The sequence below is a fragment of the Azolla caroliniana genome, unplaced genomic scaffold (genome assembly GCF_043228905.1).
Source record: "Azolla caroliniana isolate FFs.n. ecotype wild unplaced genomic scaffold, voAzoCaro1.0.p SCAF_5, whole genome shotgun sequence".
Lineage (NCBI taxonomy): Eukaryota > Viridiplantae > Streptophyta > Polypodiopsida > Salviniales > Salviniaceae > Azolla > Azolla caroliniana.
Window position 1 is genome coordinate 22313795 of NW_028230440.1, and position 18361 is coordinate 22332155.

An 18361-nucleotide genomic window follows, 5' to 3' on the forward strand; every position below is an offset into this window, starting at 1 on the left:
TGCGCATATCCATGTTGTCTTTCGTTGAGAACCTTTGCTTAGAATCGAATCAGATATCTTGAACCATCCGTATCGGCTTGGTTGATGACCCATCCGATCCCAGTTGGACTTGTATCAACCGTAACTATCAGGGAATCATAGTTTGGGTTCTTAAGTGATGCCGCCCTCCAAGTGCTTTCTTGAGCTTCTTCACTGCTTTGGTGTGCTTCGATCTCCATTCGAACTTTTTCATCTTTTGTAGCAGGTGATAGAGTGGGTGTGTAATGTGTGCATGGTGTGAAATCCAAATGCAATAGAATGTGCATACTTCAAGAAAACCCGGTACTTCGGATTGCAAATTGCACACTTCTTTCATAGCTTGATTCACATCGATCTTGATTGGTGACGGTCCTTGACCGTAGGGCCCGCATAGGTGTCCAACAACCATTATCTCCTCTTGTCCGAATGTTGATTTTTATCCATCTGAGAGCGTTAAGTGAGCGTCTTCTAAGTTCCGTCGTACCTTCTCACAGTAGTGAATATGGTCAACTACAAACTTTCGACATACCCGGTCATCCGTAGTCTCATCCTTCTCTTCCACCGTACATCCTTTCATCGGGATGTCATCAAGAATGACAATGTGATCTCCGAAATGCAATCTCTTAGTACCTTGTTCATTGCGTTCATCATAATGTGCAACCGAATTCGTAGCTCCTTGTGGTAGCACACACATCTGTACTAGACCTATGGGTGTCTACATCGTTGTTATATCCCGACTATCCATGGCTAGTTGGAATTGGTCAAATCCAAAGTATAGGGCTTCGATGGGAATTCTCCAGGCGTCAAATGCACCGTGCTCAAATTGATGGTTCATAGTTCCAAAGAAGAATGGGTCACTACGGTTCATTCAAGGTTTGCGACCGGTGAACAAAGTCACGACCAGAACTCCGGAGTCAAACCGATAATGGATGAATAAAATTCATCACGAAGATTCACGCATGTGTGTGCTACTTGAGCGGGACCACCAAGGTCTTGGACCAGGGAGGACGTTCGCTAAGGTATTGAAAAGAGGACGATGTCAATTTAAGAGTCGAGGAAACATTGTTACACTTGAGAAGATAAAAAATTGTACACTTGAGAAGTAGATAAATAAGAAGAATATTATATTGATGGTGGTGGTGATGGTGATTTCACATATTGAGCCCCCCTTACACAAGCCCTAGTAGGGTTTTTATAGGTCTCTCCATGCACAAAACCATGAGCTTGGAGCCATAGTTTTTGTGCACATAGTTTTGTACGGTTGTTTACATGCACAAAACACAGTTTTATACAGTTGTTTACTATGTAATTCTAAATATGATAACAAGATGTAAAGCACTCAACAGTAGCTCTAGTGGTGAATCAATTGTCTCTTGTCTTGGAGGTGCAAGGTTCAAATCTTGTTTGCACCTCTTTGTATGTACTCAATGCTACTAGACCTTAGGCTTATTTATTTATTTTTACATTTACTAGTGTTTGTGTAATGTGCGTGGGAACCACACTTTTTCTCCAACTGGACATGCCATGACGCATACCACGACAATGCAGATCAAATTCTCAAAATCAAACACAATCATTTATTGGAAAGGCAGATCACACAAAGCAAAAAGAATCTCGGGATTAACTAAAATAAATTTTCAAAAAGGTTTAGGGTTTAGGGTTTTACTCATAAATCTAGTGTTAGGATAGTCTATTTATTACTGCAAGGTAAGTTAAACCTCTAATCCCCAATCTCCTCATTGCTGTAAAATTTTGATCACCTTCAAGGGAGCCATGCGAAAATATATTAATTATGAGCCGAAGAAAAAGACAACTCAATTTTGCAAATAAATTATCTGAAATGGGTAATGAGATCCAACGCAGAATGTTCTTACACTGCTGGCCAATTTCAGCATTCTTTACAAATGTACCAAACAAAAAGAGCCAAATGAGGAAGCAATGAAAGCCAAACAAAGTTCAGGATTATTCCTAATACCTCTTGGTTTTTTTCTGGAAATTTCACTTTCATGTACAGCTCTAGGATGATATATTGAGAACCAAATATAAAAAGGGCTGACCAAAGCTTCAAATATTCAAAAGCATCTTGAGTGCAGAGGGAAATTGCATAAAGGATCTGCTTAATGTATCATTTCTGGCCTACTAATGAAATTTCCAAAATTCCTTTTTGCCATTTTCTTTTAGGACCAATCATTCAGTTGCGCTCTCAAACGATGCAAGAACAATCTGTGCATCTTGTATAATTGGCGATCCCTTCCGGCTTTTTTCTACTATTCTCTTGATCAGTAGTTTACCCAACTGTTCATCCAACTCAGAAGAATAATCTTCGGGTGCACTGAAATCTTCACATTCAAAAGGAAGTTCATATCCATTGGGACTATCTAACCTGTCCATATAGGAATCAACATGATCTGGAGAACTTGCTCTAAAGTTCCAATCTGGTAAAGGCAGAGAATCCTCGGAATACACTCCAGTTGTTCTTGCATCAATTAATTTCACAGAGCAAGGAGTACTCACAGAAGTATCATTGGCTGTATCATCTGATGAATCAACACGTCTCAAAGTAGAGAGGAACTGTTCTGGTTCAGGATGGTTTGAAACAGAACCCTTGTTACGAGAATTTCTCCGCCGAGGATAGCGCCTTCCTTTTGATGGAAGTGTCGGCATATTCTCTGTAATTTCAGGTTCATATCCCACACAGAAGTCTTCGGCCAAAGAAAATAAATCTACATGTTCAACACTATCAGCATCCAACTGGACTGGATTGATGTTACAGTTATTCCTACTTTCAACTTTTATAGAACTATCTTCATCAGAATGATTTGTGAGTGCTCCACCAAGAGATCTTTTGATGGGACAACTGATATCTTCAGCAAACTCATTATAAGCATTTCTGCAGGCAGCTACTGCCACATCTCCTAAATCTCCCAAGGTAATAAACACGTTATTATTTTTTTCTGACACTCCTGTCACACCTGAAGGCTTCAAAGAAACGGTGTTTGTAAAAGCTAATTTTGGAGATACAGGAGAAGCATTTCGTGAACCTGAGCATAAGAAATTATTTCTGGACAATCTTTTCGGCAACCCTTTGATCTCTGACATTTTTTCGGAATCCGAATAGGTTCTTGAGGCCTCATATGACTCATCAAACCCTGAATCTCTGCCTGCAGATCATAAATTCACCCAATGTATTAACATCCAGAATGAAACATAAGGAAAGGAATAAGACATTACATTCAAAGAGCAATGTGATGCATATTGCTTTTTATTTTGCAAATGTCACATAACCTTTAGAATTAGAGAAAGCATAGGATAGAAAACTAAGTAGCAACAAGCTAAGCATATTGATAAGAAAATATAAATAACATTGATCAAATTAACAGATTATGATTTGTAAAGCATTTCTAACTAAGCTTTGAAAAACAACAGATTGCCTCATACAGAGGCAGTCCAAATAAAGCATGCCGGCAGTACCTTGAAAACGGCCAACAGGACCAAGCTTCAAAAATTGAAGTTCCGCTTCTTTATTCTGTAACTTAATTTCTATCAATTTGAGCTGAGTCTCCAGATCAGATATCTGCTGCTCTTGTTGCAATGCTAAAACCTCGTGCAAACGCTTTGCCAATTCTCTAGGTGAGACAGCATAATTACCATCATGAAACTCTTCAGGAGAGGAATCGCTATGATTATCGTTTGACTCATCCTCCTCAAACTCATAGGGGAGGCCACTTGTTCTCAGCTCCCCTTGCACAAGATTTCCAACTTCCACATGACACTGCCATGATAAACATTCCCACAACAGTTTAGCTAAATGTTTAATGGTTTTCCTAGCTACAATTTATCGAGTTTAACATTCTGTTTATCAGAATACATCATCATCATCTTACATCACTTGTGTCAGAGCTGTTTTCGTCTTTATACTTCTCTTCATTACCCAAACTCATATCCATTCTCTCAAGTTCGGCTTCTAGTTCTGCTTCTAATGCCGTAATGTCATTTGATTCCCTGTGATCAAAGTCATTTAAAATATTTCCCATGTCATTAAGAGACTCCGTAGTACACCTAACCATTGCACTTTGTCTTTGTTCATAATTCTGCTCTGTAGTACTCCTAACCATAGCACTTTGTCTTTGCTCAGAATTCCTCTCATAGGATATTAAATTGTTTTCTAGTCCACATCTCCCTTCAAGCTCATTCTCGAGGCCTTTGATTATCAACTCTGCCTCTTCGAGCAGAGAAGTTAGCCTTAGTACTTCACGTTTATTTGACAGGAATGTGAACATCATGCCAACCCCCACTCCAAAATTGTACACTATTCCTTCTGCTGAAATTTGGGCTGATTCTGTTTCATGCAAAATGAGACGCAGAAATAAGATAATTCTCCATGGCCAAAGTTGTGGTTATTTTATTATGAAAAATAGAGAAATCTTATAGCCACAAATCTTTAGAAGGTCTTGATATTTCAGGAAAATATCTTAAGAGTCTTTGATTTCTAATACCCTACAAGTAAACTTCAGATGCACTCAGATTATTTAGATAGTTTTCATGATCATTAGTTTATTTTTTAACATATGAAACAGAGGACTCGAATATGGTGGTCAAGATCCAACTTGTATAGCCCTCGCTAGCACAAGGAGAGATGAAACTATAGACAGAAAAAGAGAAAGACAGAGCTAATTAGGCCACAGTTGAGATGACTGTGTCGACTGTTTGGAGACAGTGAGATCATTGATACAATGATGTAGAGCATGTAGTTCAGGAGATTTAGCATATGGTGTAGTGACGGAATTATAGTAGGCACCTGATATAGATTAATCCGGGGCTGTAACTAGTTGTATTATTGAAGGCCAATGGGCGATTTTCCAATGGTTCATAACAGCAAGGGACCATTCCACATCATAGATAACAAAGTGCATTGTATTCAAGGTAATAGAAAGTGGTAATAGTGCACTGAGTTTATGATCTTTACAATGCAAATTACACAAACTTCAGGATCGCGTACCTTTAATGTACTCGTTAGATGCCAATAGATGTCCTCTGCAGAAAGTCTCCCACTCTCTCTCCAAATTTTTCTTTCCTTTCATATGTTTAATAGTGCCTGAAGAATCCCATTTGTCTCCTCCTGTAACTCTTTCACTAACAGTCTCTTTTGTTCCCCATTTTCTTGTGTGATCTTTAAAGTTTTTTCTACTTGATAAAGAAGGTAACCCAGTTACAAAATCTCCGCTTAATTTCTGCTTAAAATATGATTGCATATCAGTAGAAGGTTGGCTTTGAATTTCAACATCCGAAGACATCCCCAAAACTTCTTTGTTATCTATTGTCTCTCTATTCTCATCTTCATCCAGCTGTGCCGATAAGCAGCTCTCCAAGGATGTCATTGGTTTGTGGGGTGCAAGAAACTTCTTTCTCGAACATTTGCTTTTTCCATACCTGTTAGGTGTTCTAATCTTTCTTGAGCTACTTCCTTTGCTCTTATTCTCAGTTTCGTGCACAAGCAAACTTTCAGTATCTAAGACAAAAACGCCCTCTGAGACATCCCAGAAGCCTGGCATCCATGTGGAAAACATAGAACCTTCACTCTGGCTAGACCTTTGGTACATCGCATCCTTTATGCGCTTTCCAGACAAACCCTCTTGAATCAAATATCCACTTTTACGAGCTTTCTCACAACCATTATCATTTGCACGCTTTCCCGAAAAGGATTTGATCAAGGGTACATGAGGAGTACCATCTAAAATTCCTTTTTCGGTTCTCAAACCTAGAAGAGCCCCCCCTGTCTCTATATCAATTCTCTCATTATTTTCCTGATCAACATCTTCAGTTTTGCTGTTTTCACAAATGCTGTTTAGGTCCATGGTGGAAAGATGATCAGGAAGAGCATTGACATCAGAAAGATCATTGTCCTCTATTTTAGCAAAAGTAACATGATCTTTTTCACATCCAGATGAGTATTTTCCTTCATAATGTTTTCTCTCGTGCTGTCGAATGGCATCATCACAATTTACCCTACCTTTCTGCTTACCATCTATGATGTTTCTAGAACTCGGTGGATCTTTTTCATCTACAGACGAGCATTTCCCTTCACAATTTTCTCTCCCATGCTTACTATTAGCAGTACCACAATTCACCTTGTCTCTCTGTTTAGCTTCTGTGATGTTTCCAGAACCTCTCAAACCATTTCTTTTACCGAATAGTTTTCCACCTTGCTTTGCATTCAGGGAAGAGAAACGTCTATACTTACCTCTATTCGGGGGACCTCGGATTGGTGCACCCGTCTCGTCTCTTCCGTCGTTTTGCTCGGCGGAATGAGGGGATTCTTTCGATTTCTGAGCATTTTGCCACCGTCTTGCGAGATAGCCGGAGCCAGCTGCTGCAAGAAGGATCCATACTTCCATCTGAGAGAGAGAAGGAAGGCGGGCATTCTTTTGTCAAGGATTTCCAGGCAAAGCGGGGCAAGGATGGGCGGCGCGCATTGGAGAGACAGAGATGGGGCTATGTGATATGTGATATGTGCGCTCAACCAAATGGCAGAAACAGGGGAGGCTCTGTTTCTCTGTCTCTGTTCTCAGTCTCTTGTCTCTCAGTCTCTGTCTCTGTGGAAACTTGAAAGAAGACCTTTGAGATTTATCAAAATTTGGTAGACCAGAGAAAGAGGCAGGCAGGCAAGCAAGCAAGCAAAAGCATCAAGAAGGCAAATATAATCAAATCAATGAGAGCACAAATTCTTCCCCTAGAATAATGACCTATCAGATCGATCGACATACAAAAGAGCTTTTGCGATCGACAAACAAGAGAGCTTTCATGATCAATTCACACGCATGCATCAATTGAATGACCTATTGATCGATCGATGCATCGATCGGCTTCATAAGCCATCCAACAAACGAAATGAGAGAGCTTTTGTGATCGATTCACACTCGTGCATCGATCCGAATGACCTATTGATTGGCTTCAGAATGCCGTCCAACAAACGAGAGAGCTTTCGCGATCAATTCACACGCACACATCAATCGTGCTCGTATACCATCCACACAAATGCGGGAGCTTTGCAGCCCATAGTCAATTTTGTTGTCATCGCCTTTATGCAATCAGTTTCGATGGGATCATGATAAGAAGCTAATCGACCATCGCCAAGATAAATTCAACGAGATACTCAGACTCCCCAACATGACTTATCCCACGAGTTATTTTTCGCACATATGAGTAATGTCTCACTCGTGTCCCTACTAGCCTTAGATTGTGTACGCTTCAAATAGTAGTCATTTAGATGAGCTTTGAAGACATTTTTGGCATTGTGTATCCATGTTTGTGTACCATGGTTGAAATGTGGGGAAACCAATTGTTGATATGATAGAATGATGAGATCTCAAGTAAAGATATATATATTTTATCGTCCTCCAAAGCAAGAGATGATACACAGTACTAAGATACAATCCTCTTCCAAACTAAAGGAAACATTGGCATGTACCTTGTGTCTAGTTTTAGGACAAAAATGTAATATATTAACAAACACACCAAGAAAGCACCAAACACAAACAAAGGCATGATGTACACTATGAAGTACTCTTTAAAGAGTTATATATTAACATCTTTAAAGAGATACAAAGGAGTGAGTCCTCAACCTTACCCCTCTACAAGAGTGAAATTGTATCTGCAAGAGTAATATGTAAAGATCCTCCAAAGTAAAGAACTTTCAACCACCACCACCTTGCTAGTGCTTGTTATGCTATACAACATATTAAAATGTTTGTTGACACATCAACGCATTCCTCTAGTAATCTATCTTGTAAATCTAATGCAAGTCACAAGAAAGTTTGTAGAAAGTCCTTCATGTCTTCACTTCACACTTCCCATGGCAACCTGTTCTCTCCATTTTTACAATTGTCGTGATATATCTAAATTAATCAACAACACATCTCCAATACCATTGCCGAATATAGTGCCAAATATCTCGAAAATCATCAGCAATTCTACGTCGTAAGCTCATTTCATACCGTGATTGTTGTTTCTTTCGCGAGCCTAACTCTTTCCACGCAATGCATGTATAAAAAGAGCATGTTTCTCACCTTCAAACTGCTTGTGTCAATATATTTTTAGACCACTTACCCACACCTACCCATGTTTCAGCAAGATCCAAATCCCAAGAACATGCAATATGGCAATAATAAGGTGGAATGTTCATACTATCATAGATTCAATTTAACCATTTACAAAGCAAGTAGAACCACAACAAGAGAGTAACTAACTATATATCTCGTACCACCACCACAATGCCCATCCCCATAGTGTGTGAACCAGGTCTATTTGGCAAAATATAAAAAAAAATGTGCAATCAAATATTAATTTCAGTATGTACCAAACAATTATCAATACAAATGTGTGAATTGTGTCTAAAGTTTACACTTAAACCCGTGATAAATGGGAGAGAATGTTGGATGAGGCTGAAAACATGTTTGAATATACAATAATCCCCTGACGGAATATCTTCACGCCAATCCTTTTCCTCATAAGAATTTGTGGAGGGGTGCTTGATCCCCAAAGGTATGTGTGTTAATAATTATGGGGAAGTAACCCCACAGAGATGTACATCATTTCCCAAGTAACTATACAAGTTGTTTAAATTAGCTTTAGAATCATAGGATGAGATAATTTATTATGGCTGCAAACGAATGTGCAATTCCCCTATATTTGGAGTCCTACATTCCCCAACCGAATTATCACCGTTCAAGTGGGTCCTTGGTAGAGCTAGATGCATTAAGCGCTCACTCAAAACACAATGTGAGGGAATGCTAGGACCCTCAGAATCTCGGGATGATTCTTCTACAATTTGAGTTTCCCCTCGACGTTGCCATCTCGAGATAGAAGATTCAGCAGCTTCAGAAACCAGATTGTTTTCCACAGTCATTGATGTACTGGCATTGAGATAACCCGTCGAGATTCCTGAACCAGGAGTAACTGTTTTGTTAGAAGCTCCATGGACTAAGCTATCTTTTGAAAGTCCCGATAAAGCTGATTTTGGTGCAATATGAAAGCCACTTGGACGCTCAAACATTGTATCTGGAAGAGCTCCAGGAACAAACCTAGGCTTTGCAGATAAACTTATAAGTGGACACGAGAAATGCCTCCATTCAGGAAATGTTCTCAAAGATATGCGGCAAATAGGACAAGTGGAATGCTGTCCAAGCCACATGTCAATGCATGCCACATGGAAGGCATGGCCACATCTTGGTAAGAATCGGAGAGCTTCCTTTTCCTTATAATCACCAAGACAGATTGTGCACCTTGTTTTGAAGTGGGGAAAATCATTAATTTACTTTAAACATAGCGCTAGATAAACAAAAGGCACATAAAAGGGCTGTGAGTTAGTTACAAGTTATCTTCTGAAGAGACGAATATTTGTTGATTGAACTTGATTGTTGGAAACACTTTCACAATGGATGGATCCAAACCTTGCCAGGCTTGATTGACCTAAATGATACGCAAAATGAATCAGTAAATTATCTAGAAAGAAAGCAAGGAAATACAACATCCATGCATACAAGGGAAATATGATATGCATGGTAAAGGTGGGAGCCAAATTTGGAAAGATAAGAAAGAATTTAAATCACAAATCCCAACCACAAGTCTCAACTACAACATTGTTTTGGGTGGACAAGAGAAGAATACCTTACAAAAGTTTGTATATCTATATCTATATATAGACAGATAGATATAGATATATAGATATATATATACATATATTTCAAACGTTTCCAAATGAGCTTTAACTTTACAGTGTTTCCAGGAGACAGTTAACACAATTTGATTCCAGGAGAATTTAAATAGGCAAGAAAATTATGTGCTTCAGAGATGCATTGGAAGGAAGTCTTTCAAAACCTTATTGCATCAATTACTAAATGCTTGGTCTTTAGTTGAATATCATCTACATGAAAGCTTTTTTTCTCACATAGCAAGAACAAGGTGCAGAACCAGTACAAAACCTTCAAGGACTAAAAAGTATTCATACACAGGAAAATATGGGATTTTGCACAAACTAAATCAACAGAAAGTGAATTTTAATTATGATCAAATTAAATGCAATGTTTGACACTGAATGGAAATCTAGAAACTAGCATCACAGAACTCTGTCAGCCCCCCCCCCCCCCCCAATTATATGGGCATGGCATTAAGAATTGCATCAAATCTCTTTTAAAATCCCTTGTTTGTCACTTACTCCAATAGCCTTTGCCCATATGTTTTGCACACTATTCTGTTTGCTGATATTGAAAACAATGAAAAGAGAACTATGTACATATTAGAACAAAATCCAAATTACATATGAAACACTGAAATGGAAATCGCACTCCATTGTCCAAAAAAAATCTCCTCCCATTCTATTGCAATCTCAAGAACGACAGAGCCACCCATTGCAAGACTCTCAGAACCCCACAAAATCCTCACAGGTCATATTCAGAGGCTATCTTACTGACTCTCTATACCCTGGCCGTGGTTTGTACTTTCATTAACGAGTAGATTAAAGTAAAAAATCAACCAATTTACTAGATGTCCATGCAGAATGTAGGGATTGGAGGCTCTCCCTCTAGGTTGTACCCTAGATGCAAGCCATTTTTATAACCCATTCACCTCAGTTCAGACCTCACTAGTTTCACAAATATACAGTATAAGGCTGCAGATTGTAGGTCTTGAGCTCATGAACTTCTGGTTCCCACCAACTGAACTACATTCTTCTGGTTTTGTCTTTCTGTCTCTCTACTTCTCTCTCACAAAAACACACCCAAAAGATAACAAAACAGGTGTATCTTGCTCTCAAAAAAAAAATTGTCCAAAAGAAAGAACAAAAACAAGAAAAAAAAGAAGCTTTGATCCTAAGATATCAAAAAGACTCACAGGAGAGCTTCTTCTAGCAGCATGCGCAATCTCGAGGTTATTTCCACGGCGCAAGCGGAAGCAGAGGAGGCGGCAGCAGATGATGAACATGAAGACGGCACTCAAGACAAAGCCAAAGATAGTGATCACCATGTTCATACTAGAGCTCAGCACAGACCTCGAATGTACACTTCCCATCAGAAATCAGGCCCAAAACACTCCTTCACCGCCCCATCCATGAATCCGAACAGAATCTTTAGGAAGAAGTCTTGACACAAAATCCTTATAAAGAAGAACATGCTGAAGACTTCATGAAGAATATTAATGTGGATCCTTAGAAAGAAGAACCTGTCAAAGAATCCTTATGGAAGAGCATGCCGAATACTTGCAGTGCCAGAGGATCTTTACAAGAAGTATTATATGAGGGATTGCTATTATGCCCGTGAAGCTTAACAGAAGCAGAGGAGCTAGAGAGCTTGTTCTCTTCCTCCTCCTCCTCCTCCTCTTCTTCTTCCCACTACTGACATATGGGCAAAGAATTGCTCTACTTTTTTGTAATCCTAAATTTTCCCTCGCCCCCTGTGTGTCGTTCTTTTTTGCACAATCCTGGTTCTCTACTTTTCTACCCTAATTCTCGCTGTGTGTGGATGTGCTCTGTTCTCACAAAAATCCAGGTTCACTGCTTTTTGAACAAATTAACCCTCTCGTTCTCTCTCTTCTGTCTGTCTGTCTCTCTCTCTCTCTCTCTGTACGTCTGTATGTGTGTCTCTGTGGATGTTCTGTTTTTACACAAGCACGGTTCACTGCATTCGTACCCTAATTCTCACCCCCCGCACCTCTCTCTCTCTCTCTGTGAATGCTCTGTTTTTACGCAATCACAGTTCTCTGCAATCGTACCCTAATTCTCTCTCTCTCTCTCTCTCTCTCTCTCTCTCTCTCTCTCTCTCTCTCTCTCTCTCTCTCTCTCTGCGGATGCTCTGCCTCTCTGAATTTTACCCTAATCCTCTGCATCCAAAAGCTTGTCATACCTTGCTGTTGAAAAGCAGCTCTTAGGCTTTTTAGCGTTCTGCTTTCCTTGCTTTCTGCTTATTCTTTGCGTTCTGCTTTTTTTGCTTTTTGCTTTTTGCTTTTCTGATTGCTTTTCACAGCTTGCTGTTTTCGACGTGGAAAATACCCGGCCGTGCCGCGGGCCCGCTTTCACTTCGATTTTTTGCCATTCACATTTTTGTGTTTCGTTTCTCTGCCCCCGATCCGCATTGCATGCGTGTTGGGACAAGGAAGGCTCTCAAGTGGTGACAGGCACAGAAGGCAACATACATTACTCGTCCTAGAACGGGCGATCACATTCGGCAGTTTAAAGCTGTGAACAAATGAGACATTCGCCGATTTTTGTCTCTGGACTCATCAGATAGATCTCCGCTCGGGCACCCCGAGTGGCCACGATGGACATTACTTTGTCCGAAACTGTGAGAAATGTGATCATGTGTTTTCATTTGGCATTTCCTCCGGCCCCATAATATGATCGAAACCGTAGTTTTTGTCTATGCACATATAATATATATATATATATATGTTACTTGTTTCTCTTCATCTCTCTCTCTCTCTCTCTCTCTCTCTCTCTCTCTCTCTCTCTCTTTAATCGGTTTCTAAAAGCGAGATTCATCATTGTAATCGCAAATAAGAGGCAAAGCACCACATTGTGCTTTGCACGTAATGCCTTGTGAAATTATTTGTTTAGCTATGCTTTGGGTGGCACACACTTGTTTTTAGCATCGCGTACACCCCCCCCCCCCCTTCAACATCACCCTTTTTATTTATTTATTTATTGTCATAAACGCCGCTGCTCCTTGAAGCTTTTTACCTTATTTTTCTCGGTATGCTCTACTTTAACGCAATTCTGATGCGAGAATGAAGGTAAGATTTGCGAAAGAGTTTATGTATCTAAAAGGAATATCTTAGTGAATGAGCTTTTCATTTGCATAATTTTGTCATTCTCATCTATGCATTGAAAAACTTGGCTTTCATGGGCCAATTTCGTATCCCTCATAGTTCATATATTATTTCATGTTAGCTCAACACACCAATCCTAGTTGTCATGGAAGTCGTCGACCCTCTAAGATTGAGTATGTGGTAGTAGTAGTTGGACAAGTAATCGGAGTTTGAAACTTATTAACATGAATTCAATGGAAGGTGTTTGCCTACACACACTTGCATGGGGTATTAATATTATAAATACACCCAATTCTTTTTTCAAAATTATACTTAGTGTTTGGAAGTTGGGACATGGTTTCAGGTATATCATAAAATGGGTTGTTTCTATACCCATACTAAAACTTGCAACTTCATGTTCACTCCGTTCGCATGTGATCTGCTTCCTCCTTTCAATATTGCATATATCAAGCTATTGAACTTATATATGTTATTATCTTATAAACGGATGGTGCCATGGATTTGATATCGCATATCTCTCTACGCATGCTTCATGCTACATGCATATGTGGTTATATGACATCTTACTTGTCCTAGAACTGTGGAGAACATTGAGTTTGAAAGCAAGATATCTTATTCTAGCATGTTATCTTGATGGAACACATTATTGTCCACCCAACTTTTTTATGTGATGTTCTGCTTTATTGTAGGCAATATCATGTGAATAGGAATGAAACACTTGGATTTCGGGATTGATTTGATGTTGATGTTGTCAACCAATCAAACAATTAGTGGCATCGATTGAAAGATGCTTTCCTTTCCTTTCGTTGTGTGAGATTGCATGGTTTTACCTTTAGAGCTTTGTGCTGATATGTTTTCTCATGTTTGTTTAGCCAAAAACGAGTGTAGAATATTGAATCTTGAATCAAGCATGATTATCATAGATTCTTTTACTCTAGCTGAACATGTTGTGGTCCAATCAATTGCTTTACACGCCAACACTTCCCTTTATCATTAGTACTGTAATTATCACACATTGGGTCTTTATGCAAAAGGATGGGATACTTTGCCTTACAAGAACAAACATCTTGATCGTGTTTCATGCGAGAGCATCAAGGCGTGCAAACGTCATGATAATCTAGGTGACACAAGCATGTGATAAAATTTGGATGGCATCAACTAATCTGCAAGCACATTTGGTTAACTAAATCAAGTTTATCAAGCACAGACAACATGGTTGTTATTCATGTGAGAGCATTGAGGCATGCAAACATGTCTTAAAAATTGGACAAGATCAACTAATATGCAAGCACCTTCGGTTAATTGCGTCGAGTTTATGAACATATTGATATTGAACAAGGGGAATTCTCATTGTTGTAATTAGGGCACACTCTAGTTATCTCATATAATAGGTTATTGGTTAACTTAAACTTGGTTCCTCGTGTTTGCTTTCTTTTCCTAGTATTTTTAAACGAAAACCAATTATGTTCATGTAGAGTTTTCACAATTAATATCTTAAAGCAACTTCATATGTATCTCTATTACAAATGGGAATGTAAAATAAAATAATTCTAGTTTAGGCATATCACCGCGTGCATTATAAATTTGACACCCTGAGGTTCATAAATTGGATAATGTTTACGACATTCAACATTTCCACATCTTGTGATAGTAGAAATAAACAAAGCACGTGAAGCCAATATTACGACATATATCATTGGCATCCCTTACCTTAAGCAATCATGCACGCTATACGTAGAAACTAAACAACAATGTTAGATTTCCCCATAATCCAAGGATACAACCTTCACACAATAGATTTCGTCTTAACATTGAAGAAATGTGTTTGCACAAACATTATATTCATGTAAATATATGTAAGAGTACTTATTGTAAATTTATAAGGTTACAATTTGCTCTTTGTAGAAGTCAAAGTTGTGTGTGAAGTCGGAAGATGTATGTTATCATCATGTCGAAAACATGAGTTTGATGAGCTGAAAACAAAATATGACAATCTAAAGATTTGCTCTAAAAGTCAGTGTTTGTGGCTTGAATGTTAGAAATGATAGGTTGTTACAATAGCCTCCACATTAAAACATCGGTCAAAGGACAATCACTTTAATTTGAAAAGTGTAGAGCGATACACAATCATGAATCATGATCATTACTAATTTGTATTATTGTCCAAATATATATATTCCTTGTAATACAAACATTGCCACCCATTGCATATGTTCATTTATAGACAAAAAAGGCATAAAAAGTGACCGCTCAAAAAGTCTTGCATCTTCCAAGCGTACGCACACAACAAATGCACATATACATGCATATATAAATTGTGTATGCATCTTTATGCGTGTGTTAGGCACATGTACATGCACACAATCACATTCATGATTCATAGAATGAAGCTTGGAAAGAATAATTCTTATTGCAAGTGATCTTATCTACCCATCATCAAAGTATTGATTCTTAGAACAATTAGATATCATTCCACGTAGAGAATTCATTGTTGAGGGTTAGGTTCATCAGTTGACTGTAACTAGGATAAGGAGCCCACGAGAAGAGTGTGATGCACACAAATAATATGTGGGAATGTATTTCATGATCAAGATATTCTATAGAACAAGTAACTAACAATCATCCACCTGCGTATTTATCTCTTTATGGTTCAACATGTGGAGGATATCACCCTTTGAGTATGTGCAGTTGGTCAAATTGTAAGTTATATCGGGAATCTAAAATGCTCATATTGTCGCATCAAGTTATGAGGTATATTATGCCTCAACGACCAAACGTTGATCGAAAATTATTCCATTGCGTTCTTGATCGCCTGAAATAAAAGGTGTTGTAAATTAGCCCTAAAATAAAAATGAGTGTCTAATGGGCGTGCTTTTCAAGAAAAACTACACCAAGATATTATTATTGTTGTTGTTATTGATAAGACATTCACATTCATACTTTACTTTGGGTAAAAAAAATCAATCTTTGTATGAAAGTTATCCCTTTCGAAGTTACTCATTCCTTTACAACTGGTCTCTACATACTTGACATTTATGTAATGGGTACGAGTCCTTTTTGCCTACTTCGACAAATTTAGTGGCCATGCTTTCCCATCTAAAAGATATACAATTTTGCTAAAAATATATTCGTCCATTATTGGGGTGATTCAGGAAAATAGTTGAAATGAGGTTTATGTGTGACGTGGAATTTTGAGTGTTTTGTCATGTCATGTTTTTTAATTCAAGTTTTGTTTTATAGTGTACATTGTCTTTTCCAAATATTACATTGGGTTTTTCATCCAATCATATCCAACTTCTGTTATTGTCTATCTAATCAATGCATAAAATGTTTCTTGGAGTCGTACCGTTGTCGGCATTCTGTTATCATTCATGTGTTCAATAGAATAAAAATGGAATAAACTCATGGGACAAGGTAACATAAACAACAGGAATTTATGTGACACACTTTGAACACCTTGGAACAGTGAGATTTTTTAGATTTTGCACTATAACTCACACTCCACAAGCAATCAATATTTGTTATGTTTCACACATTTGCTCTAATGCAAAAATATCCTTTTTCTTTGATCACTAAAATGGTATTGGTAATTGATGCTTTATAAAATACACACTGTCATATTTGTACATATTTAAAAGTTGGATATGGATAAGTTTCATATTTGTATTTAGAAGTTGGATATGGATAATGACTGTTGTATGATTGATATAAAATAACATCTAAATTTCTAGTTTCATAACATTGTTTTTGGTGAGATTATCAAGAGTGGTCCTGTCCATGTCAAGATATCATCAAATTGCATTGATTTATTGCTCTCCATAAAGAAATCATATAAGTGAGCTTATAAACGGGGAGACTAGTTTATAGTCCACAAAAACTTTTTGTTTTTTTAACTGCTAATTATGCAAATTTAGTTATTTTCTATTTAAAAATACAATTGGTAAACTATGAATCCTCATCCTGGCAATAAGGAAATTTAAGCTTGAGTTGAAGTTGTGTATTCGAACATTCATCATCATCTATAATGGTTAGGTAGTCCCTAGCAACGAACTTAGAATTCCTCGAAAGAAGTTGGTCATTCTATATTTCATTCTAGTTGCAATCCTCTATTTTAAATTCATCTCTTTCAAAGGCTTCCCCACATGTTGTCTCCCTTCAATATCAGAGCTATGTTTCCATCCTTAATCCAAACGATCACTCAAATGTGGCAATATAATATCAAGATTCTTCCAAAAATGTCAAGTCTCAAAAAGTGGATCACGCCCTTTTTAATCCTATCAAGTGCAGTGTTTCCTACGCTAGTTAACATCCATCTTTCTCATTGAATGATTGAATACAACACATTGGCATCTATAATGTTATAATTGGAATTTAGCATGACAATACACAAGGATATCGTGCCATGAAGATCAATCGACATGAAATCAATTATAGGATTGGTACCATCAACACACATATAATGTTATTACACATTGTGAAAGCAAATTTTGAATGATCGTAATGCCCCACAAAGTAATCAAAAGACCGTTTGCATGACTTATATGTCAAACTTCACAATATAAATATTAACGTATATCTTTCTCATTAGATGATAGATTATAACAATAGCTACCTACTACTATACCCATACAATATAAAGAATTAAATCACAACACAAGATGGCGATTTTCTTCCCTACACAACCTTGAATCCACCACTTGTTATTACTCTCTTGCTCTGTGCATGGAAAAAGCACTAGGCTATAATGTTCTTTACATTTACGACATATTTATGCAACAATCAAGAAGAGCAAATTAGCATTATACACCGATGTATTTTCGAGAAAATTATAAACATGACATCACTTAGAAAATATGTTTCGAAAAGCCAAAGCTCGAGAAGCTAAATATACCTACAAGTGTTTAAGAGATCATTGATTAATTGAACAGATCACAGGATTGAATCTGAGTTCGCTTTATTCGTTTCGAAATTGTTCGACAAATTCGGTGGTTGATCAAAAACTTACAATCCCAAGTGTTTATACAGAGTAAACCACAATGAGAAAGCAAAAAAGGGCAAAATCATTCTATTTGATCAGTTTAACATGAGATATGTGTGAACCATATTGTCTTTCCTGCTCCTTGTGAAGCAAGTTCTCGGCATCTCTCAATGCTTTCTGCCTCTTCATCTCACTTTCTTCAGCACACGACCTCACTTGTGATCCAAACATATACAAAGCTTTTGCAGCTTTTTTCCTATGTAGAAAAAACTTATCTTCAACATTTGGAAAACAGAACATGATCCTCGTAGCTCCATCTACTGATTTAAATTCAGCGGAAATGCAGTCCACAAGTTTTTCTTTACTTCCCCAAACCCCCTAATATGTCCACTGTTTCCACCAGTGGCATTGAATCCCCATCTAGTTGTTCAAATAGCATTTATAATTGGGACAAAAGGGGATGATATTCATAGAATTTACCCAAACAGTACATACAATTGCTCAAGAAGGGGGGATTGATTAAGGGCATCTGGGGAAATAATGAAAACT

The 18361-nt window shown here is 37.9% G+C and overlaps 3 protein-coding genes across 7 annotated transcripts in view; all 3 read right to left on the reverse strand.

Moving 5' to 3' along the window:
* Positions 1–1832: 1832 nt before the first annotated feature.
* On the reverse strand, positions 1833–6586 carry LOC147864464 (uncharacterized). Of its 4 annotated transcripts, none has more exons than XM_087320316.1 (5): positions 5018–6586; positions 4168–4357; positions 3903–4119; positions 3490–3790; positions 1833–3179 (listed from the first exon to the last, which is right to left on the reverse strand). In XM_087320316.1, exons 1-5 carry the CDS (start codon positions 6411–6413, stop codon positions 2206–2208), a joined length of 3078 nt encoding a protein of 1025 aa, XP_087176442.1. In that variant the 5' UTR covers positions 6414–6586; the 3' UTR covers positions 1833–2205. The 4 variants fall into 4 exon arrangements, with proteins under 4 accessions (XP_087176442.1, XP_087176443.1, XP_087176444.1 ...); XM_087320317.1 differs by having other exon boundaries at positions 3903–4076; positions 4125–4357; XM_087320318.1 differs by having other exon boundaries at positions 1833–2933; positions 3060–3179; positions 3903–4357.
* A 1750-nt stretch (positions 6587–8336) lies between these two features.
* Positions 8337–11404, reverse strand: LOC147864465 (uncharacterized). Its single transcript, XM_087320322.1, has 3 exons — positions 10906–11404; positions 9389–9486; positions 8337–9299 (listed from the first exon to the last, which is right to left on the reverse strand). Exons 1-3 carry the CDS (start codon positions 11080–11082, stop codon positions 8672–8674), a joined length of 903 nt encoding a protein of 300 aa, XP_087176448.1. The 5' UTR covers positions 11083–11404; the 3' UTR covers positions 8337–8671.
* A 6361-nt stretch (positions 11405–17765) lies between these two features.
* LOC147864466 (uncharacterized) overlaps positions 17766–18361 on the reverse strand; it is a 2493-nt gene continuing 1897 nt past the window's right edge. For both annotated transcript variants that reach the window (XM_087320324.1, XM_087320323.1), the window contains one exon: positions 17766–18068. In XM_087320324.1, coding sequence (XP_087176450.1) covers positions 17900–18068 — 169 coding nt within the window. In that variant the 3' untranslated portion in view covers positions 17766–17899. The remainder of the gene's footprint in view (positions 18069–18361) is intronic.